This window comes from Sinocyclocheilus anshuiensis, unplaced genomic scaffold (genome assembly GCF_001515605.1).
Source record: "Sinocyclocheilus anshuiensis isolate Anshui unplaced genomic scaffold, SAMN03320099.WGS_v1.1 scaffold446, whole genome shotgun sequence".
In the NCBI taxonomy this organism is placed as follows: Eukaryota; Metazoa; Chordata; class Actinopteri; order Cypriniformes; family Cyprinidae; genus Sinocyclocheilus; species Sinocyclocheilus anshuiensis.
In genome coordinates this window covers 3,336,828-3,362,401 of record NW_015544247.1, presented here as the reverse complement: position 1 = coordinate 3,362,401, position 25,574 = coordinate 3,336,828, and the positions used below count along the sequence as shown (strand labels likewise).

Below are 25,574 nucleotides of genomic sequence, written 5' to 3'. Positions count from 1 at the left end.
ATATATATATATGAATTTTGTTTAGTCTCATACATTTTAAGTAAGTGAATAGGCCTATTGTTTGTTATTTGAACAAAGCAAATGTAATTATTTTCACAATTAACAGATTTATGATGATTCTAAGCAATTTGAATAAATGTATTTTTAAAATATGACTATTTAAATAAAATCAAATAGATGCAAACAGCTAATAATAAACTATGCCATGATTTTTTTTTGAGTGCAGAAATCTTACCAGTTTCTTCTCTGCTTCATTTAAAAACAACTGATAAATATGCATCACATTAAGGTTATAAATATATTTTTCTCATGTTAAAAATGTGTAATCCAAATGGATGGAAATTGTATATGCAATTCAAATACATAAATTTAAAATTAGGCCTTTTTTATTTATTTGTTTTTTTTGAATACAGATACTTGAAATTCAAAACCTCTGGAATCGCCACATGAATCATGGTTAATTAATTTAAAATATCCAGTAATATGTTGGACAACAGTTTGAGTCAAAAGAATTGAGAACCACTGTTAAAAAAAAAAAAAAAGGTGTGTAAACAGTGATAGCATACTAGTGCCACTAGATGGAGCTGTGATTACACTCCTCGTCCTGGTAAACGAAGAAAAAGTTCAAAAGAACAGCATTTATTTGAAATAGAAATCTTTACTGATAAGTAATAAATATCTTTACTGTCACTTTTGATCAATTTAATGCATCCTTGCTGAATAAAAGTATTCATTCATTGCTTTGAAAGAAAATTTCACTGACACTAAACTTTTGAAAATAATACAAGAAATACAGTACAGAAAATTCAACATCTATAACCTCAAGTGTTGGAAGATATTTTACAGAACGTGTGTTTACAGCACAACAAGGCCATAATGACAGCTGCTGGATGCTGATGGCTCAGTGGGAATGCTGATCTGATATTCCGCGATATCTTAAGGTCTGTGGTGTGTCACTACATATTTTGTGTTGCCACTGGTATTTCTCTGAATGTTTCAAAACATGTTGGAAAAACTATAAATACTGACTGGATTTTTTTCATTTTCTGTAGATAAACTTGACAAGCCATTGCTATGCAGTTGCAATGCATATTCTGTTCTCTAGACGACTCAGCCCTAATTGATGTAACTCAGTTTTGGCTGTTTAATTGTCCAGCACATCTCTCCTCAAGAAGTCACATAATTTGAGGTATCATTACAAACAAAGCTGAATGCTTAGGGCTAAATTTGTAGCAATAGTAATAGCGATTCTTGCTTTGGCAGATACTGTAGCACTGCATTTGCTCAAGCACATGATTTTAAGGTACTGTAGTTCACGAAAAGTTGGTTTGTCAATTCTCACAGATGACTGAACAATAATGGCTCACATCACTTCCTCCTTCATGACGTCATTCGTCATCATGCCTCATTCAAGTAATTATTAAGGGTTTTTTGCACTTAGTGGCACTGATTCCAGCGCTCTGTGTTTAGTCATTTAGACTTCATGTAGCTTGTACTCCAGTATCCCAGACATGCCGCGTCATTTTAAAGCAGGTCTTTTTTGATCTTCACAACACCAATGTAAGTCTTACCATAAGATAAATTGAAGAAAAACACTTAAAAAAGGAAAACATGATTGATCTGCTTATTTTGAATCAGCATTTTTTCAACATGTAAAACCAAACAAAAAATTGTCATACAGTAAAAAAAGTGTCAAGCACAGCACAGTTTCCTCCTCACAATAAATATACATCTTAAATAGTTCTGCAGTACCTGAGCGAGGACAAACTAACACCTTTTCTGAGGAGGTGCAGCACCAAGGTGTCGGGTCAGCCCTCTTCTCTGTGAGACCCTCCGTGGAGTTTCTGCAGGGGTGGTCACTTGGTCCAACAGAGTTTTCATAGTGCAAACAAGTGTGTTCAGATGCTGGTGAAATTCACCCAGTGCTGTGGTGTCCATATGTCAGTGATCATAAAAGGGCTGCTGTGGTAATCTGGGAAGAGGTCTACAATGTATCAAAAAAAGCAGTTAGTTTTCATCCATAAATATGTGATTTTGCCAGCAGTATCACAGTGGGACTGACCGGTTTGGCAGTGGTATGGCAGAGGGCGGTCGTGGTACTGTTGGAATCGGGATGGCTAGAGGTCCAGGTATCCGCACTCCCACTGCAGATGTGCTTCGACCCACACCGTGGCCTCTGATTAAGGGGTCTGCGGGAAGTGGTTTCTGTGGGGGACTGGGCTTGTCATGGTCCTATAGATAGCAAGACAGAAGATTTCCTCGTTTATCACACATATTTAAACTATTATATAGACCAGGGGGTCCCAGCAAATTTCCAAGGGGGCCACATTATGACTTAAAAGTACTGAAGTATTTAAATTATGAATTATATATTAAAGCAATCTAACTGTAATCTAACCAATAATATCTATTTAAATTACATAAACATAAAATACTAATAAACTTAATGTGATGCATATTTGTCAGTCAGAACCACTGTTAAAAAAAAAAAAAAAGGTGTGTAAACAGTGATAGCATACTAGTGCCACTAGATGGAGCTGTGATTACACTCCTCGTCCTGGTAAACCCTGTTGGCAACAATGCAGAATAACAAAACAAAATGTGCAGCACTCCCATCCCCAACACCCAATTCACCCCATGTTAAGTCAAGAGGTCATCGTGTGTTACCAATTTACTCAGAGGATGAGGTCATGGCATACAGCTGTTACCTTTTCACAGCTGTTCAGCCTTGTTTCGTGGAAAACTGGAGAAACTGACTAATCCAAAATGCTGAGACAACAAAATCAATCCATTTTTGTGTCTTTCTGGAACAACATTTTTCCTCCTTTCTGTTTCTAACCATTGTACGTAAGTGATTCGTTCCTGCAAAACCCTCATCCTAGAGAAAGCAATGTCATTACGGCAATACAAGACCTTTTAATCATGAGCGCACGGTGGTGTGTCGAGCCATGAGGCCAATTTGTGAGAACACCGTAAGAGGTGAAAGTGTTTCATGGCTCCCCGAATAAATGTGAACTCAGTCAAGTAGAACAGTGCACTCAGAGAGCACTAAACAAACCACGGTGATTTCATATGTAAAAGGGTTTAATGTGAATGCTTTCAATGAGGTCATTATATAAACCAAGCAAGCGTCAATGTATCAATCATTTTGTATTGTGTGGCACAGCTACAGAATGTGAGCTCTGAAAGGCTTTTTGATGAAACGCCACTGATGGGGAGCAAAAAACGTGTTCAAGACAGAATCTGTGGCATAATCTATTTGCAGCTTCTGTAGCAAAATACAGTAATGAATTTACAATGCAAGCCTATGGGGCAAGGAATTCATTTTTGGTACAAAAATGCATAGCTGTATTGTTAAAAGTAGGATCTTGTTACGTGTTTACTAATGTAATTCCTATGTGTGGAGCTCCATGTCAACAGTATTTTACAAGTAATGTCACATCCCTTTCTGGTATCCTTGCACATACTGTGACATTTAACAGGTTTATGAGCTTTATAATATGGTTGTTACAGGCAGTTACATTGGATAACTGCACAGACAAGGTTCGTAAATGATTTCATCAATGCTAGCATGTTCGTTTTGTTTATACTTTACCATTTATTCAAGTATAATGTCTTGCCTTATATTGTAATTGCAAAATTTTTTTCGCTTTTAGAACCTAAAGGAAATTAATTTCAACAGCATGTCACAGATGCTTGTATATTTAGGATATTTTTTCCTCTGGAGTAACATGTTTACCTTACGGGCACAAACCAAACAGCCTCCTACCTCAAAATTGCAACCTTAATACTATTTTCTACCTTTAGACCTTTTTAAAGAGAATCTAGTAAACCTATCTCATGGATTAACTTTTGTGTTTGTTATTTTAGAATACAATGTTTTATAATCAAAATACCCATCTTGCACTTTTATAGCAAGATAAATGTCTTGTTGAGGTTAGCCTTTCATAGTGTGCTGGATGTAACCACAGTTAGTTCGCTGCAGTGCCGTGAAGTCGAGCTGAGATTCAAAGCAACAGATGTTCTTCTTCATGCTGTCTGATAGCATATCCTGCCAATGTCCCCGAGCAGCACTTATCGTCTAAACCACATACCTTCACACACGGACGTCTCTCATCCCATCTCACAGGAAAGATCTCATGCACCCGTCCAATCTCATTCTCGCCATATCACTTTCACTCCTCCGCCCGCTCTGTCTACCCCACTCTAATATTTTTTGTCTTCGTTTTATCTTCAACTGGAAACTTCATATAAGAAATGTATGTGCTGTGTGCAGCAATGGAAAGTGTAACGTCCTTGCTAATGTCTCCTTATCTCCCTCCACTTGGTTTCTGCATCTGTCAGTAGCTTTCAACCAATGAAGTTGTATCAGCTGCAGTCTTAGGGGTCATTTACACAGAACGCATTTTTGCATTACAAAACTTAGAATGGGAAAAAAGGACTCAAGACGGATCTTAACTTATTTTAACTTTGAGTGCTGCGTTTTTAGAATGCAGAGACATGCACGAGATGCTGGAAAAGATGTGGGGCGATATAGCTAAAAAATGTATCAACGATATAATGTTTCATATCGTTCGGTATCGATAATTATTGACATTTTTTATAACCTTTTTTAAAACAGCAATAGAAAAAAATTAACATTTAACCACTGTATTTTTAAATTAACTCAATTTATTGAAACAAACAACAAATTTTTTTTTGTTTTAACACTCAAACACAAAATAAAAAATAAATATCTAATTTCTAATGTTTTATATGCAGATTAAATAGGTTAAACTTTTGGCTTGTTTCCCGAGGCCACAGGAGGGCGCAATGAGCAAAATAATGCAGCACATTAAATTGTCAACGCAAGGAAATAACTGTCTATAAAAAAATGTGCATTACGTCTAAATTAACTCATATAAATCAAATATAATTTCGTAAATTGCATAAACAATTATGAACAAAACAGCATCACGTATTTATGCATTACTTAATACAAAGAGCCGAATCGCCCATCATACAGATTGTCTTTAAAAAACATAAGAGACGCAGTGAAAAGGAATAAACCTTCACAAATTCGTGACGTGTTTTATAAAAGTTTAAACTGTTTTAAAGGTGCTGTATGTAGGATTGACACCGAGTGGTTGAACTAGGTATTGCAGTCCAAATTCAAAATATTGGAGAGGGTTTTTTTCACCCGGCCCCTCCTCCTCAGACTTGACGCACACGCAGGTTTGCCAGATTGACGACACCAACAAAAAGGAGCGCACTTGACGATAAATGAAATGAAACACGCTGTGTTTTCCGCCAACTGGCAACCTGGGGCTGCCGAAATACAATTGGGTAAACTGGCAGTGGGTGGGTTTCACAAACCAAAACAGAGACCTACATTCTGGCCCGGAACGCACATTTTCAAAGGAGAATAACTGACTGTAGCATTGTTTTTCAGATAAACAAGTATGTTAACTTAGCATGTTTCTTAAATATCTGCAAACATATTATGGTATTTTTATGCTTTAGTAGAATCAGAAACTTACATACAGCACCTTTAACTTTGCATGGCTTTCTATACATCTCTTGTGTGAGACACGAGTGCAGCAGTCGTATTTGTCCGTCTAAAAAATGCACTGAATATGCGTTCTGTGTGAATGGCTTGGTTTCGGTTTTAACCTAATCAAGATCTTCTACGCATTGAGCTTCTATATTTCTCTAATATTTTGAATGAATAATGCAGCAGCGGCGCGTCTCGTGGGCTAGACTAACAAAACTACAACGTCACATCATCATCACTGCATCTCGTGCTCCACTGATGATGCTCCCTGACGCACACCTAACATTCGATTGTACTATTTTTGCATTCAAATGCAAATGTTTATTTTAAATTGAACTAATATTCATTTTTTTATTCACAATCTCCTCATCACAGGCAGGCACTGCACTCATGTTCGTGTTTGTGTGTGCTGTCTGCGTCACTCATAGCACGTGCCTATATCGTGCACTATATCGAACATTTTTTATATTGTTATCGAAGAAGGTGTACCATCGATAAATATCGATACCGTTTTATCACCCAGGCCTATGTGAGCAAGACATCAGTCTAGCAGGATTACATAGAATGTGTTTTTGCATTCTACTGTGCTACTTTTCTGTTGTTTTTCTGGGTAAACGGGCCCTTATGGTAAAACCTCCTGACCCACAAGGCTTTTTGCAATATTTTTTGTGATTACAGGCTAACAATGCTAATGCCAATTCATAAAAAATGTATATGTGATTCTAATTATGTACATAATGTTCATACTCGCATTGTGTACTAATCAGGAGCTACATGATAAAGCATTGATTCTACATAACATTGTTTTTAAGTTGATCTGATAATATTCAATATTTTTATTGTAAATATATATGTTGATAATGGATATTTAATTGTGTATTCTTATTCTTATTATTAAATGTAATTCTTATCTAAATCTCAAAATGGACATCTATCTTAAAATATTACACACACACACGCACACACACACACACACATCTATATTAAGATTTAAAATGAGATTTTAAATATATATATATATATATATATATAAAACATTTTAAATTGTATTTCCTTATGTTAAAACTTTTTGCACCACTGAAAAAATATTTTTTCTATTTAGTGTATTATTTTACATTTATTTATTAAAAAACACTCATGTTGCACCTACATCAGACATCCCAGCTCTTCCAAAAGTTCCAGCAGTCTCACGCATATTAATTACAGCTCTCTGACACCCACAAGTTATATACAATATCCCGGAAATAGAGCAAGAGAGAGAAGCCCCATTTCCAGGGTATTAAAGGACATTTTTGGCGATTTAATCAGGTTGTCAGCTGAGATGCATTTACAGTTATCACCTGGTATAAATGAGTTTTGAATCCATCTCCTTTGACCACTTCTATTCGGATTTTGTCAAACACCACATCAATTTTGCGGGATTGAATTAACCTGTGTATGTGGCTTACGAGCAAGTGGGAAATAAAGCAAAAGAAAATGATAAGGGAGAACAGCTGTGATTTTTGGTGCCAATGTTATTTACATTTAGGAGTTACTTCATTGATGTACTACTACATGCTGAGGCCAAACTCAATTGGGGTAGCAATGCTACTTCCATGAAATGAGCTTTTGCAGGGTGGGATGTCTGGTACATGGTGACAGTCTGAGGCTGACAGCACTTACCTGGATGTTGGCGTAGGGCAGCTGGCGTGGGAGTGTGTGGAAGCCTGCCGCTCTGCCTGGCGAGTGTGTGTGTGACACTAGAGTCCTGTGAGGCTGCAGACCTGTGATGGGCATGGGGTAGCTGATGTGGACGGGCTGGCAGCGTGTGGGACATTCAGGCAGCCGACGCAAACTGTGGAAATTGTGTGGAGGAAGGAGAGGCTCCGAACTGTGATGAGACATCTGTGGAAAACAGACAGCTCTTGAAAATAAAGACACAAGAATTTAATACGAGCTCTACTGCTTGCTACTGCTAACCTTTAAGACCCTTCGAGGAATCAATCTAAACATCTTTCTGCATATGCTGCTTCACAATTCAATACTGTTCCAGGTCCTCCTTCATAAAGGTATTCATACATGCTGTTGTGGCATGGCACACAGACTAAAAATACCCAGATGAAGCAATCAATCAGTGCTTTACTTTTCCAACACACTTCACTGGCAACTGCCCAATCACATTGAGGCCTGCTCTCCCACTTTGAGCAAACAAAGGCTTCCAACTCCAACAAACAGTTTCAATAATTATATTGTTATGCTACTCAAGTACATTAGACTGAATTAAAACAGAAATCCTTCCAAATGAATCTTTGAGGTTTTAGATGAAGATCTGGACTTCATTAATATTCTTTGATGGTCGATACTGGAGACTAAATCAATTATGCACCTCATAGGTGCATGCAAGTCTCATGCCGTGTACACAGAAAGCAAGGGATGGATTGGTTTGGACAGGCACAGTAATTCTGCGAGTGAGCTGACCTCATCTGCTCCTCGCTGGGCAGGACAGACACGAGGTAATGAATTATGGAATTTGAGGTTTAATAAAAGATCTTGTTAGTAAGGGTGTAAATATTAATTTAGATTACCATTCTTCACAAAATCATACCATATATAATAAAATCTGGTATTTGGTCACAAACGGTCTGCTTTGATTAAATTTAGTATGATTATTTAAAAAATTATTTTCACAAAGGCAACACTGAAAATAGGCAAATAATTTTGGATAAGACATTAAAAATATAAAATATTTAATATATAATATGTAACTACAATTATTTAAAATATTATTACATATTTTGTACGTTATAATCATGTTGTGTGCCCGAGTCTGTGATGATGAGTAGAGTATCACACTTACCTTGTCACAGCGGGAGTGTAAAGGTAAAGAGGCGGGCTTGTGCTGAGGCGAGACCCTGAACACTGACTGTGTCTGTGGGGGGCTGGGAGCTCGCTTTCGCCCTACTGATCTGTAAAATTAAGAAACAGTTTTCAAAAAGTTTCATGTTTTAGGTATGGTGAATATAATTACTACAGTAGGGATGTCCACTTTTTATTAAGCTCTATTGCAGCATCTGTGGCAATTACCGCAAACATTTTTACTTGCTCATTTTTATTCTAAAAGAGCAAAAATCATGTTCATACTAAGGCATGTACAATGTAAGTAAACAAAGTCCAGGCAGTAAATATTAAAATACACACGGTTTTAAAGTTTTAGATAGTCTGACAGAATGTTAGGGGTCAGTAAGTAAAAAAAAAATACTTTTATTCAGCAATAAATTGATCAAAAGTGGGAGACCTTTATGATTTAACAAAAGATTTTTATTTCAAATAAATGCTGTTCTTTACTTTGTAGTCATTTAAGATTCCTGAGATTCTGAGCACAACTGTTTTCAATATTGATAATAAAAAAAAGAAATGCTTCTTAAAGGCAGAGTGAGTGATTTTTCAAAAACACTTTAGAAAACTGATTCGGGCCGAATCGCAAAACAAACTTGTAGCCAATCAGCAATAAGGGGCGTGTCTACTCGTGATGTGGAGGAGAGCGCGTTCAGTGCATGGGACGGACATTAGCCGAGCCAGCGACAGAAAGATAGAGATGGCGGATAAAAAACAAAAGAGGAAAACGTCTGCGGAACGATAAGGCAAGAAGTAGGACCCGTGTAAATATCGGATCAGCTTTCCAGCGCTGGAGAGAACTCAAGGAGCGGAGGCCTGCGATCGGACGCCGAGGTTGCTTTGTTTCTTCTCAATAGGTGAGTAACACCGTGTCTACAACAGCTAAAGTCTGTCTACACTGGACGCGATCAAACGACCGTTGAAAACCATTTGAAATTTGTGTCAGCATGTCATAAATAGAACCTGGCAGCAGTTTTCTGTCGGGGATTTGTTGCGCCGCACCGCTCACGTCCGTAGACACGGTGTAACATTGGTTTTGCTTTGTTTCACAGAACTAATCGTTGCCTGGGTTGCGTACGTATATGTGGGGCGGAGCTATCAGAATAGAGGCAAGACCCTTTTGGGGTAGGGGCGTGTTTGTTTTGGTGATTTCAAATATCAACATTGGCTACCAGAAATCACTTACTCTGCCTTTAAGCACTAAATCAGCATATCAGAATGATTTCTGAAGGATCATGTAAAACTGATGACTGGAGTAATGGCTGCTGAAAATTCAGTTTTGTCAATAAATTACATTTTAAAACATATTAACAAAGACAGCAGTTATTTTAAATTGTAATAAAATTTCAGAATTTTTTACTGTATTTAATCGAAATAAACGCGGAGAGTATAAGGGACTTTCATCAACAAATCTTCCTGACCCCAAACTGTACAGTAGTGTATATCCATCAATTGCTGACCTAACCCTACCTGTTTAAGCATCAATGTCATGATGTAAAAAGCCACTAACCCCCATAGCTTTCACACAAAACACTCAATAATACTAGAAAAGGACTTGTAAAGTGTATAGAGCTTTTTAGAGCTAGCAGACTCCACCCAGAGGAATTACATGAGTAACGCAGAAGTTCGTCCACAAAGAAAACTATTCTCACCTCAAAAGGGTGATTTAGACGGCTTTAAAGCTTCAATCATAAACAGGGTTTTACTGAATAATTCAAGCGCTTTAACAAAAATACAAGCTTCACATTTAGACTTTTAAACCCTCTGGAATGCTGGCCCAGTTTACTTCTATTGTAAGTGTGTTACTCTGACCATGAATTTTATTTGTTAAGGAACAAGTCAAAATTATTTTCTGTGCCAAACTACATTATGCCCGAATTCCTGTTGATATGAACTTAAACTGAACTTGAAACTTAATTCCCTTAAGCTTCGATAAAACTCTAGGGACTCTTGGTGTCCTTGGATGGAAACCAGCAGGAATCCAGGATCAAACACTTTTTGGAAAACATCGCTGGGGGAAACTGCACCATTGACAGTACCTGAGGTTTTGGATGGCGCTCTTCTTATTGATGCAGAACATCTGAACCAGCGCTTTACTCTTCAGGCACACAATCAGTCCCGCCGACAGCAAGCAAAAGAGGGTGACCAGCGCGCCCACGGCCACAGCGCTGCTGTCAGCTGTTGTCACATAGGACAGCACGCACATTAATACACACACTCGCACATCTGTTGTACAGCACGGCACAGAGAGGGAAAACACAAGAAGTCAGAGTCAGGTTAGAAAGAAAAAGAATTGATCAACATCCCTCTGTGTCTCCACCTGCATTGCTTTTACAAGCCATCTCAAAGTTCTTGAATGTCTGCTGAGTGACATCTAAGCGCAGTGCTTCAGGTTTCCACCAGTAAATCAATGACGTGTCCTGTCAATGCTGTTATGCTTTTCCACTGGAAAATCGTTTAATGGGTTTTGTAAGTACATTGTACTTTCAGGATGCACTGTTCTACCTGCGGTGCGGCTGTCACAGAGGGGATGAAAGTGGTTAGAGCTAGTGCACTTCTTTAAGCGGTACAGTCGGAAAATCTGAATGCATGAGGCCAAAGAGGTCGAAACATACAACATGCATGTTGGCAAACAGAAACGCTTATGCAAAATGTAATGTATGCATCTTTGCATTCTGAAATATGTCAACAAGTAATTCATAATGCAATGCATGTATCCATTCTCAATAGACATTCTTCCTTTAATGTTTGTTTGATAAAAAAAATAAATAATTAAAATAATAATAATAATAGTTGTCTAATAAACCTGTCATTGTGTATACAAATTGCTTTGTTCCTCTTTTGTAATTTGCTTTAGATGAAAGTGTCTGCTAAATGTGTAAATGTAAATAAATTTGTAAATTATTTGTAACTAAGGATGGTCATTTTCATCATTTTGCTTAATTCCTTTGTGTAGAGTTGTTTCTGAAATAAATAAATAACTTTTTAAAATAATAATAGTTGTCTAATAAACCTGTCATTGTGTATACAAATCGGTTTGTTTCATTTCTTTGTGTAGAATTTTCTTAATTTCTAAATTTCTTAGAATGATAGCTAGAACAATAGAAGGATAGACAGACAGATAGAGATAGATGACAGACAGATTTGTAACTAATTTGTAACTAAGGATGGTCATTTCTGTCATTTTGTTTCATTTCAAGTTATAAGTTGTTTCTGAAATATTAAAATAAAAAAATAATAATATTGTGTTTGCATACTTGCTTAGAAGAGTATGTTTCTGAGTATGTTTCTGACTGGAAAGGAGCACATAAGCACTGCAGTAGGTCATGCTATGTTAGTGCAATGCATACTGCTCTAGCAGTTAAGTCAAAAGTGCAATTGTCCATCACTGTACCGGCTTGTCTCATTGGTCCACTGTCGACGCTGCCGCCAAACCCTGCCCTATCACAGAAAGGAGGTGCCCAGTGAGCTTCACAGTGGCAGTTCTTCTTGTTGTTGCATTCCTGTAAACATAAAGCAACTGGCATCAATGCCACACACAGCTCAATCCTCCGGATCAAATTTCTTGCTGGACATTATCAACAACATCCTGCTGTTTAATGCTTAAGGAATTCTGGAGGATAATGGTATGAAATCTCCTCATGAGCATTCAGTTCATGGATGCTCTGTTCAATGTTGCATTCAAGGGCAACATTTTTCCATTTGCACAAAAATACATCAAATTTTTCCATCAGGGTATGTGTCAGGGGTCGCTGCATAAGTTGATTGATGTCACTTGATGTTTAAAATCACAGTCTGAATATTAGATGTCTGCCTTCTAAAAGGAAAGATGCAGCTATGTCTTTCCCGCCATAAAAACATGAGGAAACTTTTCAGACTCTCAAACTCTTAACTCTCATCCAACTTTCTTGGATGCTGTGATGGTTTCAAAAAAACAGACCCTCTCAGCAGACAGACTCTTACATTTCAAGGATTAATGAGATTGTTTGAGTCTTGATTTAGTGGACTTGATCTTAAGACCTCAAGACTAGAAACCGATAGCCTTAGTGGTCTAGTATTAATCAAGATCTTAGGGGTTTTGGTGTGGGGCTTAAGGGGTCTAGTATTGGTCTCAGTATTTAGTGGTCTTCTATTGTTCTAGGTCTGGGTCTTTAAGGGGTCGATCCGGCTTAAAAACAACTAGCATTTGGAGCATCCAGGATCCCAGAATGCTGACAGTGCTACCAACATCTTTATTAACAATGATCAATTCGTCTTGCAGCACAGCTCCAGTAAGGAAATAGACATCGGAGAAAAAATGGATGCAATTGCACAGCCTACAGACAAAAATAAGAATTCCAATTTAGGAAGCGTATAACAAGAGAAAATAAATAAAACATTACACGCTTGCACACGTGCCCTCCAGAGCTGACAGTGGGTGCAAATGCAAAAGGCAACGTGGGGGTGTTCTTGGCCACGTTTAGCGATTGCATGTGCATGATGAATGGCACTTTTAATGGTACACAAATGAATTAAATATGACTCCTATAACCTTATTGGAGTGACAGAGATTGATTGTGAAGTACTTCAACAGCTGAAACAAGCCTCAAGTCACCCAGCATGCTGGGAAAACAATAGTGTGGCCGCTGAGGTGAACCAAGGCACGATTGAGTAAAAAAATTGTTTACCCAAAATCTGAACTCATTCGAATGTTGTTTCAAATATTTATGACTTTCTTCCTTGAAACACAAAAAGTGAAGTTTTGAAGACTATCCGAGCTGCAATATTCTATACAATGGAAGGGACATAAAAGTGGTCCATATGACATGTAAGCTGTATTCGAAGACTTCTGAAGCCATAGCTTTGTGTGAAGAACAGTAATTTACAAGAATCTTGCCCTGAAAATGTTGCTTAACAGCTCTGATCTCCATTTACTTCCAATGCAAAGAAAAGAGCAGCTTGGACATTCTGCTACATTCTTCCTTTTGTTTTTCCTGGATAAAAGAAAGTCATACGGGTCATACAAGAAAAAAAAACAGCAAGATTAGTAAATGATGACAGATGTTCATTTTGGGTGAACTATCCCTTTAAATGTATCAAGAAAGACCATGACTGACACAAGGTTACGCTGTGATCTAATTTAGTACAGAATTAGTGTCTTATCTGTGCTTTTAACTGCTATTTCATCCGTAGTAGTAATCTAGTTCAAGTGAAGTTATAGTATGTGGGCCTAGTTAGCTAAGTGCTATTATGGGCACATGCTGTCCCCTTGGCAGACAGCTATAATGTAATGAAATGGACATTTCTGTAAAAGGCGAGATTTTCAGTAGAGGGCAATAATTTGTGCTGACTTACTATCAGCATTCCCGACTCAAATCTGAGCCTAATGCCTGATAATTAATGTCAGAGAAATTAAAGAGATTAAAAGAAAAACTTTTCCAGCAGATGAGGAAATTTCGACTGACAGAGTGGAAGCAACCTTACCCCTCTTCCATTACATTTCCCAGAGCACTTGTGCACTCCGAAGACACTTACATTCTGACACTGCCTGTTCAAACAGATCTGTTATGACGAGAGAGAGACAGAGAGAACTGCAGGTTAAGAAAAAAAGTGCTAGGAAACATATATGTTATTGGCCTTAACTACTGGTCGACTGAAATGTTTTTTTTTTTAAGTGCCAGGGTGGCCAATTAATGCCAATAGCCAGTATTATATAATTATTTTATTTTTTTTTTACAGAAAATGAGGTACCACTTTATTTTACAGTCATGTTCCACATGTACATACTCTGTACTTATTATAGTAATTACAGTTACCGGGTATTAATTATGTACTAACTCTGAACCTACCTCTAAACCTAACCTTAACCCATATAGTCACATTATATTATCATTACTTCTTTAGGTAAGTACACTGTAAGTACATGTAAATGCAATACTGTAAAATAAAGTGCAAATGAAAATAACATATTTGCTTAAAACTAAACAAAATAAAAAAAGAAAATTAAAATATGCAGAAATGGATTTTATTTCTCACTGTTAACAACTGATACATTTCTTTAGAATAAAATAATTTATATAATCATTTAGTGTTTAAAGTAATCATGAAAGTCTATTTAATTATTCAAGTTAGTCATTTTAAATTATCTTACGTTTTTTTCTCAAATAATATAGTGCTACATTGTATTATATAATATAATATAGGCTTAATATAATATAATATAAATAAGCAATATCACACGAGTAGACGTGAGATATGGCTGTATATGGGCACGGCTGTGATTCGGCCTTAGGTAATCACAGCGTGCCGATATACAGCCATATTGCACGTCTACTCGTGTGATATTGCGTTTATACAACAGTTCGATGGCACAAGTATGTAAATAATATAATATAATATAATTATACACACATATAGCCTAATATAATATGTGGATGTTGAAACTGATACATTGGGGAGGTTAATCAGCAAAACAAACACGAAATGGTCAATGGAAAGCAATAAAAATGGCCAAATATCATCTCAGCCTGGCTGATAAACCACTAGCATAATTTCTTGATGACACAAATAATCTCTACCAGATGATTTATTCTCGTACCATTCCCTCAGCACACTTAGTGCCTGCCAATACCAGTCCTGGATCAGGCATATCGTCACCCAGGTACACATGTGTTCCACGGCACAGAATACGCCCTCCCTCCTGCAGAGGTATGTTTGTCTCTATGGAAACCGCATTGGTTCCGATCACTGGCCTGTTGGCACCTCCTTGGCACTGAATTTTCCCACACCTAGCATCCCTGTTTAAATCACACAGACAAAATACAATGAGTGAGCATGCAACAACAGTGCTAAATGTTTTTACACTGAATTAATGGGATAAGGTGATAAAACGCCTGAAAAACAGAGAGGAGATTGTGTTGTCTTGAGGTAATCTCGCCTTTCACACCTTCTCACTGATCTGTGAGGAGCAGAGAGTGTAATTAATAGTGACAAGAGATTACATGCAAAACCATGGGGCTGCCACTGTCGCTGAATAATAATGTCACGGCTACAAAGAAATTAATAAAATGACATTCATTACAAGGTTTGATGAGCCATCCCATAATAATTAGACAGCAAGTGATATGAATGAATCAGGACAACCTTAAGCAATACTATTCTTAATTTCACACTTATTATTCTTGATTCTACTAAAGCATAAAGATACCATAATATGTTTGCAGATATTTAAGAAACATGCTAAGTTAACATACTTGTTTATCTGAAAAACAATGCTGCAGTCAGTTATTCTCCTTTGAAAATGTGCGTTCCGGGCTGGAATGTCCAAGTAGATATAACTGCAGAGCGGAGATCTCCAAGGGTAGTGACGCTGGGTGTAACTAAAAAGGTGCCATTGTCCGGTGAGTTCCGGTTGGGGAGTTACGGAACGATCTCATATCTCCTGAACTGCATCTTTCTTTACCACGCTATTCAGCACCAATCCCACAGTGCAGTCAACTTCACTGGTTAAGGTTAGGGTCAGGTGTGGGGTAGGTTTAGGGGTTAGCATTTTTTGTATTTTTGTATTGGGGGAAAAAGTGCGCATGCGTGTCATGTGACTGTCTGTCAATGGGAGGAAGCCACGCCCTGTTTTGGAGCTCCCACCCCGTTTTGGAGTTCCCGCCCCCATTTGGAGATCTCCAGGCTGCAGTTATACCCTTCTCGGAATGTAGGTCTCTGTTTTGGTTTGTGCAACCCGCCCACTGCCAGTTTACCCAATTGTATTTCGGGACCCCGGGTTGCCAGTTGGCAGAAAACAAAGCGTATTTCATTTCATTCATCGTCAAGTGCGCTCGTTCCTGTTGGTGTCGTCAATCTGGCAAACCTGCGTGTGCGTCAAGTCTGAGGAGGAGGGGCCGGGTGAAAAAAACCCTCTCCAATATTTTGAATTTGGACTGCAATACCTAGTTCAACCACTCGGTGTTAATCCTACACACAGCACCTTTAATATTCTTTTGTTTTGAGAATATGCATCATGAAAATTGTTATTTCCTTGTCAGTCACTGGTTCTACATTTTAATTATGTATGCTGTATTGGCACTATAAAAGCTAAGCATTCGTATTGCCAAAGTACCACAAAATTAAGTAGAAAAAAGTTCAAAGCAGCAAAGAAATAGGTTAACAAACAGAACAGAACAACTGTGTCAAACAAGGAGAACAAGCAAAACAAAAAGCAAAGCAAAGACAAACAAAAACAAATGATCAAAGCAAAATAAAATAAAATTAAACGAAGCAGAACAAAACAGAACAAGAAAACTAAACGAAAACTGTCGTTTTGCAAATCAAGCAAAACAAAACAAAAACAAGAACAAAACAAAAAGCAAAGCATAAGAAGCAAAACAAAATAAACAAAATAAAATTAACTGAAACAAAAAAGATGAAAAGTAATAATATAAGAAGAAAAAAGTATTAATATAATAAAATGTAAAATTGAAGCAAATTTGAAAAAATGATGTAACTGTACTGTAAGTAAAAGGTTAAAGTGCAAAGTGCTGTAGTATCATGCCCCGACTGTACCTTGCTTGACATTTAGCAAAGGAACCTTTGGAGTCTTTCCCACAATTTCCATAGGGATCACCTGCAGAGTTTACTCTTTCAAAACAGATTCCCGGGGCAGGTTTCGCTCCTGGAAAACAAGAAAGAACGAAAATAAAACAGCATATGCCCACTGTCAGAGATGGAAATATGACACTGCACAATCCTTCCATCTTGTTTCAGCTTGTATATAAACCAAAAACAGATGAAAGGATAACATATGTCAGACTGTGGCCTGAATCCTTTTGGAAGGGAGTACGAACAGACATATGGAATAAATAACAGCAATCAGTGTGAGCTTTCATATTGCTTGAGCTCGCCATATGAATGCATGCAGGATTGCAAGGGAAGTGCTGGCTTGATAATGGTTACATATAGAATACAATGTCAAAAATGAATGATTAATGAAATGTATATCTGCAGAACCCCACAATCATTTTTGGTCAACCAAATAAGCCTAGGAACCCTGCAGCTATCCGCATATTAGATCTACAGAGGTACCTGGTCCCCACAGAGTGATGCATTGCTGCTCATGAGTCTGACAGATGCCGTTGTAGCAGTAACCATCCCTATTGTGGCACGCGTGTCCATCGTGCAGGTACACATTGGCAGGGCAGTGGGGGTTTGTTCCGGTGCAGAACTCAGGTAAGTCACAGGAGTTACTGGACTCTCTACAAGGAGTCCCAGCTGGTTTTAACTGCACAGACACACAAGAACAAAAGGCTTCAGACAACAATAGAGAGCAAACTAAAAGTGCTCAGTGTCACCTAAAGGAGATTTCTTTCAAAATAAAGCAAAGAGAAATATATACTCAACTTCAATGCAGGCACTTTGGGATAAACTCAAAGTCATGCAGAGACAAGCTTTGCATGAATTACGAAGACTACTGGGTACAATAGTCAGTAGTTCATGGAAAAGTTCTCCAAACACTATTCCTTTAACATGCACTAAGAAACGAATACAGTCCAAGAAAGTGGCATGATTAAATACTTTTAGTTGCTATTTTCATTTAATGAAGCACTATGTTGAAAGCTTGTTGTAGTTTGTTGTAAAGTCTGTGTGAACATGTATTCCTGTTCTGGGGTCTGTTTCGGAGGGCCCTGGTCTGGCTTCTTTCCTCAATAATTAAGTGAGCTGAGCACTCTGATTTATGTGTCTGGAGGCCTGAGAGGAAACTGAGTGTCTATGTTTTTAGCGCAAATGTTGGTTCATGTTGCACTTATTACTGGAGCAAGGAGAATGCGATTTCCACGCCTTTATATTACACACAGAGAAATAATGAATGAGGAGGAAAGAGGGACAGGATAGATTTACAAAAGTACCTGGCAGTCTTCACAGCACTGTCCATGGGCACACACAGCATCTCCCTTGAGAGTGCAGGTTGTAGCATTACAGCAGGGATTCAGACACTCCTGAAGAAAACACAGGGATGACAACAGATTTGAAGGCATCGTGTGTCACTGTATCACATGGGGAAAAGTTAAGTCAATCATAGCACACTTCATTTAACTACTGAAGTCCTGAAGTTAAAGTATCAAACAGGTTGTTTAATTTTAAGAGTCAGAAAGAAGATAATTTGTGTCATTCAAAGACCCGACAGACCAAAAGCAAAAAAAGCGAACCAAAACAAGCAAAGTAAACAAAAACGTAAACAAAAACAAATAAACAAACAACAAAACCAAGCAAAGAAAACTAAAGACAAAACAAACTAATCACAAAACTAGAAACAACAAAGCAGAACAAGCAAAGTAAACAAAGAACACAAAAGCAAAAGCAAACAAAAACCAAAACAACAAAAAGACAAAACAAGCAAAACAAGTGATGTACATGAAGAACAAACCAACAAAACAAAAAACAAACAATGAAAAATAAAAACAAAGCACAAAACAAGGCAGGAAAAACAAAAAAACAAACAAACAAACAAACAAAAAAGCAGAATAAGCTAAGTAAACAAAGAACAAAAAAACTAAAAAAGCAAAGCAAACAAAAAAATAAAAATGAAACAAACAAAAAAATTACAAAAGCTTTTAAAGACATTTTAAAGGGGTCATATGATGCTGCTAAAAAGAACATTATTTTGTGTATTTGTTTTAATGTCTTTATGCACCAAGAGCTTGTAACACTCCAAAGAGAAAGGAAAAATTGAAATCGCAGCATATGACCCCTTTAATAGAGGTCATTTACATATTTAAAGTGCCCCTATTATGGGTTATGAAAGGTTCATATTTTGGGTTTGGGAGTCCCCAACAACAGGTTGACATGCATGCAAGGTCAAAAAACACTTTCATTGTCTTATAATATGCATTTATTTTTTCCTTTTTTGCTCAACGACTCCAAACAGTTCGCTGCTCAACGATTAATGTTTCCAAACCCCTCCTTTGTGTGATTCTAAACTGTGGTGATTGGTCCGATGACCCAGTCTGTTGTGATTGGTCTACTGCGTCCAGCGCATGTCAATAACGGAACGCCCATCACCATTACTTAGCCCACAGCTCGGTGGTAAACACCCAAACAGCCATGGTATATGCGTTAGCCCAATGCAGAAACGTATTGATAAAGCACTGCAGTTTCTACACCAACGTATTGCACTATTCTTTATCAGAACTCCAAGTAATAACAACGACAAACATTCACTATTCATCGGCACATTTCTCGACAATTGCGAGTGAACAGATATTGCTGTTAGGTGGTTAGACGGAGACCTACGAGCTGCGCGGAGAGAACACAACACACACAACTAAATACATATTTTGATTAGTTCACCTCTTGAGTCCTCGGGTTCGAGTCGTTCGTTCATTACGTTACAGCCCCATAGACTAGAGGCTATGCAGTGACAAAAGAACGAACGACTCGGACCCGAAGACCCGGGAGATTAACTAATCATTTCTCTTTCCGGTACAGACTGCATAGCCTCTAGTCTATGGGGCTGTCACGTGATGAACGAATGACTTGAACCCGAGGACTCGGGAGGTGAACTAATAATTTCTGTTTCTGGTACAGACTGCATAGCTTTACCTTACGGGGATGTGACGTGACAAAAGAACCAACGACCCGAAGACTTGGGAGGTGAAGTGAATGTGAACTAACCGACTGCACAGCCAGCTAAGCAATTAATTAATCATTTATGTTGGTCTTGGTTGCATTATAGTTTATATAATGTGATCAATGTTTGAGTAAATAGGTGTGTTGGGGAATTTGGATATTAACACGTAAAATTTTAATTATATTCTGCTGAAATCAACGAAATGACTTGAAAAAGGATTCGTTCATTTTGCTGAATGAAATTCAAAGATCTGAGTCAGTAAAATGATCCGAACTTCCCATCACTACAACTTGGATCATGTGTGCCTTAATAACCAATCACATTACAGCCCTGACGTCATTAAAGATTAGCTGATAGGCTGTCGATTCATTAAATGATAAGCTATTTCCTCTAAAAAGCTGTTTATTCAGCATAGTGAAGCCTCTCCTCCATTGACATCCATTAAAAAAATGGCCTCTGGTCTCCTTTCCCACGTACTGGCAAACCAGAAGCGTTAGCATTAGCCATTACGTTTTTTTGGCTAAAGGTTGCAGGCTTGTCTTCTAGTGGCTTTGGTTCAAGTTTTCCCGGGTCTGCGTGTGTAACAAGTGGGCGGGCATAAATATGCTAATGTTTCATGTTGACGTCAACTTGAAACAGCTGAAGATTCGTTTTAAAAACGACTCATTTTTATGACTCGGAGTCGACTCTTTCTTTTGAAAAACAATAACTTTATACACGGTGCACTTTTAGATTTAAAACTTTGCAGGATGTTTTCATTCACTTAGAGCTGTGTTACATACTGCATGAAAGGTCATTTTCAAAAATCCATAATAGGGCACTTTATGTCAGGCTGTTTAATTGTCAGAAAGTAATTGTATAAAATGGCCAAAAAGCAAAATTACGATTGTTTTTGGTGCAAGAAACCTTGACTAAGATTATAAGCAGACTTTAGGGGGAAAATAAAATGCTACAATAGCACAGGCTATGACCCCTTTAATTTGACATTAGATAATTAGGGGTTACAGAAAAACAATGGAAAGAAAAAAAAAGTCTGAACAGTCGCCCCATATGATCACTGTATTGAATATTAGATCCAGGTGTGGAGCTCATATTCTTTTAGGAAATTCCCTTCTGTCAACCAGTTCTTTGCATCCATGGTAACAAAAAAAAAATAAAAATTTTTGGAAACGTTACTGTAGGTTTGTGTATGTGAGTGCATTGACATGGTTTAAATTAGTGGTCCATGCATTGTTCTGATTTTGAAAAAAAGATGTTGTTTTCTCAAACTCTGAACTCTTGGTATCAGTGAGCCATGTTCATGTGTGTATGTGTCTAAGTGAGTGACATCATCACTGACCCGAGACTGGAAGTGATGAGAACGTCAGAGTCCAAGCACAATTGAAGGAAAGAGGACATTTATCTCAGAAAAGAGAGGGAGAGGAAGAGAGAGAAAGAGGTGAATTTTGAAGACTAAAAATCATGTTTTGTTGTTGTAGTGAAGCAGAAGACCTTTGTTCTTCTGTAAAAGTACACAAGAAGCTCATTAAGACCTCAAGCACTAAAATTTAATTTCATACACCACACACAAAAATGTCTATGGGACTTTTTATTCCTCTCTTTCACTCTATTTCTCCCACTCTTAACAAGGTCCTGGTGTGGGCTGGGAGAGGTACTGGAGGGTTGGGCTGGGTTAGGTCAGTCCGCTGGCTCGAACTGCTCCTCAGAGTCACAGAAATCTCTTTACAGACCTGCTGTTTTCTCTAAAACTACCGTCAACTAGTGTGAAATGATGGGGGGATGGGCTTCTCTCATCCTTCTACCCAACACTCAAGACCTGCTGCTGGGCTTCCTCTCTGCTCTTTACCCGCTTCCTCCCTCGTTCCCCCCGGTGAGATCACTGGAGCTCACGGGTGCCATTCTGAAGCAAACTTTTCCCCATAACAAGATCCTAGACTTTAAAGTTCAGGCCAGGCTTTTTTCCTCAGGTCTGCACTGACACAATATGCCTGCATGACATCTAAATTAAATAGACCATTTTTGAAGTCTCCAGTTCCATTACTGCATGATATTTAGGGGGCATTTTAGCATTTATTTATAGGACAGCGGAGACAGACAGGAAGGGGAACAGAGAGGTGGAATGGGATCAGGCTGCACAGATGACGTAGTCTGGACTCAAACCCGGGTCCTAAAAGCTCTTTTACGTCACAAACGCACCACAGCTCAGATAGGAGCTGCAACATTTATTTGAATAGGTCAGAATTGTCTATATCATAAAACTTTCCTGTGCAGAATATTTTACCGTTTTTAGGGCATTAATGACTCAAAAGTAAATGGAATTTCACACTATGAATAATTTCAAAGACACCCTGCAGTAACTGTAATAAGATTAGTGACATGGCAGTCGCTTTTCGGCAGTACTTTTCTACTGTTAGAGTTTTTTTTTTTTTTCATTTTTATTTTCAGTAATAAAAGTGTCGCTAGCATTATATATGTATCCTATTTTATATTTATAAATAATCTGAAAATCTTTTAATTTCATTTCAAATTAAAAATAAAGCTGGCGTAAAATAAATAAGAACAATTTTTAATGTCTAAGACTACCCTACTAAAAAGTAATATATTTAAAATATATTTATTTTATACTAAGTATAGTTCAAATCTATTAACATATTTACTGACTTATCCATACTGAAAGCCATGATTTAGCCTGTGAATATTAAGCCGACCAAATCAAATTCCAAACATCACCAAAGACTAGATATGGACCTGGTTCAGATCTGCTAATCCTAGCAGCGGCCTGCTTTGCTGTGACGTACAAAGGTATTTGATGTGTGTGAGTCTTTCATACCTCCGGCTCTCCGCAGTCACACTCCTCTCTTTCCTCAATGTATCCGTTGCCACATTTCTGTCCCCCGTAGAGCATTTTGACTTCAGGCATATTATACAAACACATGCCCACCCCCTTCTCCAGACTAGCCACCAGATCCTTCTTACTACATGTACTGAACACTGTGGGGAATGGGTACCTGTTCACAAAGAGAAAAGGAAAGGGAAAGAGAAGATTAATTTAATATATTTTCTTTTGTATTTTATTTATTGTTCTACTTCAAATTTTATTTTATTTTATTTTGTCCCATCAGGCTTCTTATTTTATATTCAAATGATTTTTTCTACATTTTTTAATTACATTTTTTATTTATTTACATTTTTATATTTTTTTAATTTATTGTTTATTTTTAATTTTTATTACATTTTTGTTTTTATTTTATTTTGTCCCCATCAGGCTTCTTATTTTATATTTAAGTAATTTTTTATACAATTAGTTTTTGTTTAATAAATTTTTTTGATTAATTGAATTTAATTAAATTTTTTTTAGGGATGTAACGATTAACCGCGAGCCGGTTGAAAATCGATTCAAATATGTGACGATTCAAATCGGTTGAGATGCTAAACAAATCGCGATTCATTTAGGGGTAGGAGTTTATATGAATGTATGTCTGAAGGGAACTTACTGTCTTTAGAAAAGTTTAGATGGTATTTTTTCTTTTTATCTTGCCTCTGTATAATGCACATTAAAGTTCATAAGTGCAGCATTGCTTTGTTTACAGCCGAAACCAAGGAAACGCTTTAAGCGCCACCTTTTTTGCTTACAATTTCGAAATTATACAATCTAATTTAGATTAAAAACTGCTCATGTTGCATGTATGCAGCATCTTTGTTTGGATCATGATTAAAATGCAGTGGTTGCCTCTAATTTTAAATGGAAAGAGCAGACAAAGCCTTAGTTTGTTTATATGAAGAGATTTATTTTATTTGTGTTACTTATTTATTTGATTTAATATAAATCATGTTTTAAAATTTCAATTTAGTTTTGTTATTTACATTTACATTATATTTAAATTTAGTCATTTAGCAGACACTTTTATCCAAAACGACTTACAAATGAGGACAATAGAAGCAATCAAAACCAACAAAAGAGCAATAATATTCAAGTGCTATATTAGTATATTATTATAGTGTTATATTTCAATTTCACAAAGAAACGTGGAGCATTTTGTCCAAGCAAAAATAAAAGGACACATTTAATTTATAAGTTGTCTTAAATCTAATTTTGTAAAAAAAAAAATCATGAATCGAATTGAATCGTGAAATCAAAATTGTGATTCGAATCGAATCGTGAGTTGAGTGAATCGTTACATCCCTAATTATTTTGTACCCATCAGGCTTCTTATTTTATAATTTATTTATTTCTTATTTAACTTTTTTGTTTAATTAATATTTTAATTTAATTTAATTTATTTCATTTTATTGTTTATTTTATTTTATTTGTATTAAATTGTTTTTATAATTTTTTTTATTTGATTTAATTTTGTACTTTTTTTTGCTTTCCAAGCAAATATATGTCTAGCCAAACTGATTTTTAAAACAAAAGGATTTTAGTGATAACTTAGTAATAAAATAGGCCACAAAAACGGAGTATAATGGTACATAATCTCAGAAACCCAGCCAAGCATAAAAAGTTGCAAGTATTCAAATTCCCAAAGTCATTAATGGCATTACTTCTACAAGCACAAAAATGACAACAAAGCAAAACGAATTATCATATGACCTTCCACCATGGCATTCACGCCCGAGTCCTCTACGTGATAGAACACTAAGCCAGCTAAGCGTAAGCCCAGATGGTACTATTCATGTTAATTCATCACTACCGATACATGATTATAAACAAACCAGCGCCGGGCCTGACCTCAGCCTGACCACAGTCACTGTAGAGGCCACGGACACAAAGACCAAGCTCTTTCAGATGAAACAGAGCAGCGGACGATCATATGACAGCCTCAGTCTGGGGCGGCTGCCTCGGGCAGGGAGCGAGAAGAGGCGAGATATCTGAGAGGAGAGCAAATGAAGCTCATTTGGGTCTGGGCTCTGCTCACTGGAGAGCACTGCAGAAGATCCTTCATGGTCTGTTGCCAGTATCTTCAGTTCACTAACTCACCGCAGCAAACAAGCTAAACAACAAAGTGCGTATTTGCTATGCACTCATAAATATGCGCAACGCTGAATAAATGGATGTCCTTGAATTTGTGTTTTCGAAAAGCGAAAGTGACTCTTCCTGCAGATTAATAGTGTATGCATGCATGCATGTGAAGAAGGGATTAAAACATTAATAATCATAAGGTTAATGGGTGTTACACGTCTGTGCTGAAAAATTACAGCATATGGTTACGTTCAGTAATAACAGCGTGGCATTATATATGTATGTTTTTTTAAATAAACTAAGATGATATGAAATTAAAATTATATTTTTAAAAAGCGTGAAATTTCCATATATACCTGTATATTAAAAAAAGTAGTTGCAATAGTATTCGACAATATTTAAATGGTAATTTAAAGGAACATGTTGAAGTGTTCTGGAACAGCGTTGTAAATACAACTTAACCACTGATTTCTAGTCGTGTCCATTTTTGGAAAGCCAAACAAAGTAGTTTCTCTTTCACAGCGAAACACAGCGTCACACACGGCGGCCTAGATTGAGCAGAGGCCGGCGGGCTAGAGTGAGGAACGGCCGGAGGGCTAGAGTGAGCAGAG

At 37.2% G+C, this 25,574-nt stretch overlaps 1 protein-coding gene across 3 annotated transcripts in view; it reads right to left on the bottom strand.

The window, feature by feature from the left end:
- Positions 1-698: 698 nt before the first annotated feature.
- adam12b (ADAM metallopeptidase domain 12b) overlaps positions 699-25,574 on the bottom strand; it is a 113,447-nt gene continuing 88,571 nt past the window's right edge. For 2 of the 3 annotated variants that reach the window (XM_016498610.1, XM_016498609.1), the window contains 12 exons: positions 22,834-23,011; positions 18,283-18,372; positions 17,462-17,657; positions 16,943-17,051; positions 14,985-15,183; positions 13,871-13,948; positions 11,802-11,910; positions 10,447-10,633; positions 8,370-8,478; positions 7,196-7,417; positions 2,063-2,232; positions 699-1,984 (listed from right to left, as the gene is read on the bottom strand). In XM_016498610.1, the coding sequence (XP_016354096.1) occupies positions 1,942-1,984; positions 2,063-2,232; positions 7,196-7,417; positions 8,370-8,478; positions 10,447-10,633; positions 11,802-11,910; positions 13,871-13,948; positions 14,985-15,183; positions 16,943-17,051; positions 17,462-17,657; positions 18,283-18,372; positions 22,834-23,011 (1,690 nt within the window). In that variant the 3' untranslated portion in view covers positions 699-1,941. The remainder of the gene's footprint in view (positions 1,985-2,062; positions 2,233-7,195; positions 7,418-8,369; positions 8,479-10,446; positions 10,634-11,801; positions 11,911-13,870; positions 13,949-14,984; positions 15,184-16,942; positions 17,052-17,461; positions 17,658-18,282; positions 18,373-22,833; positions 23,012-25,574) is intronic. The other variant, XM_016498611.1, reaches the window with a different exon arrangement.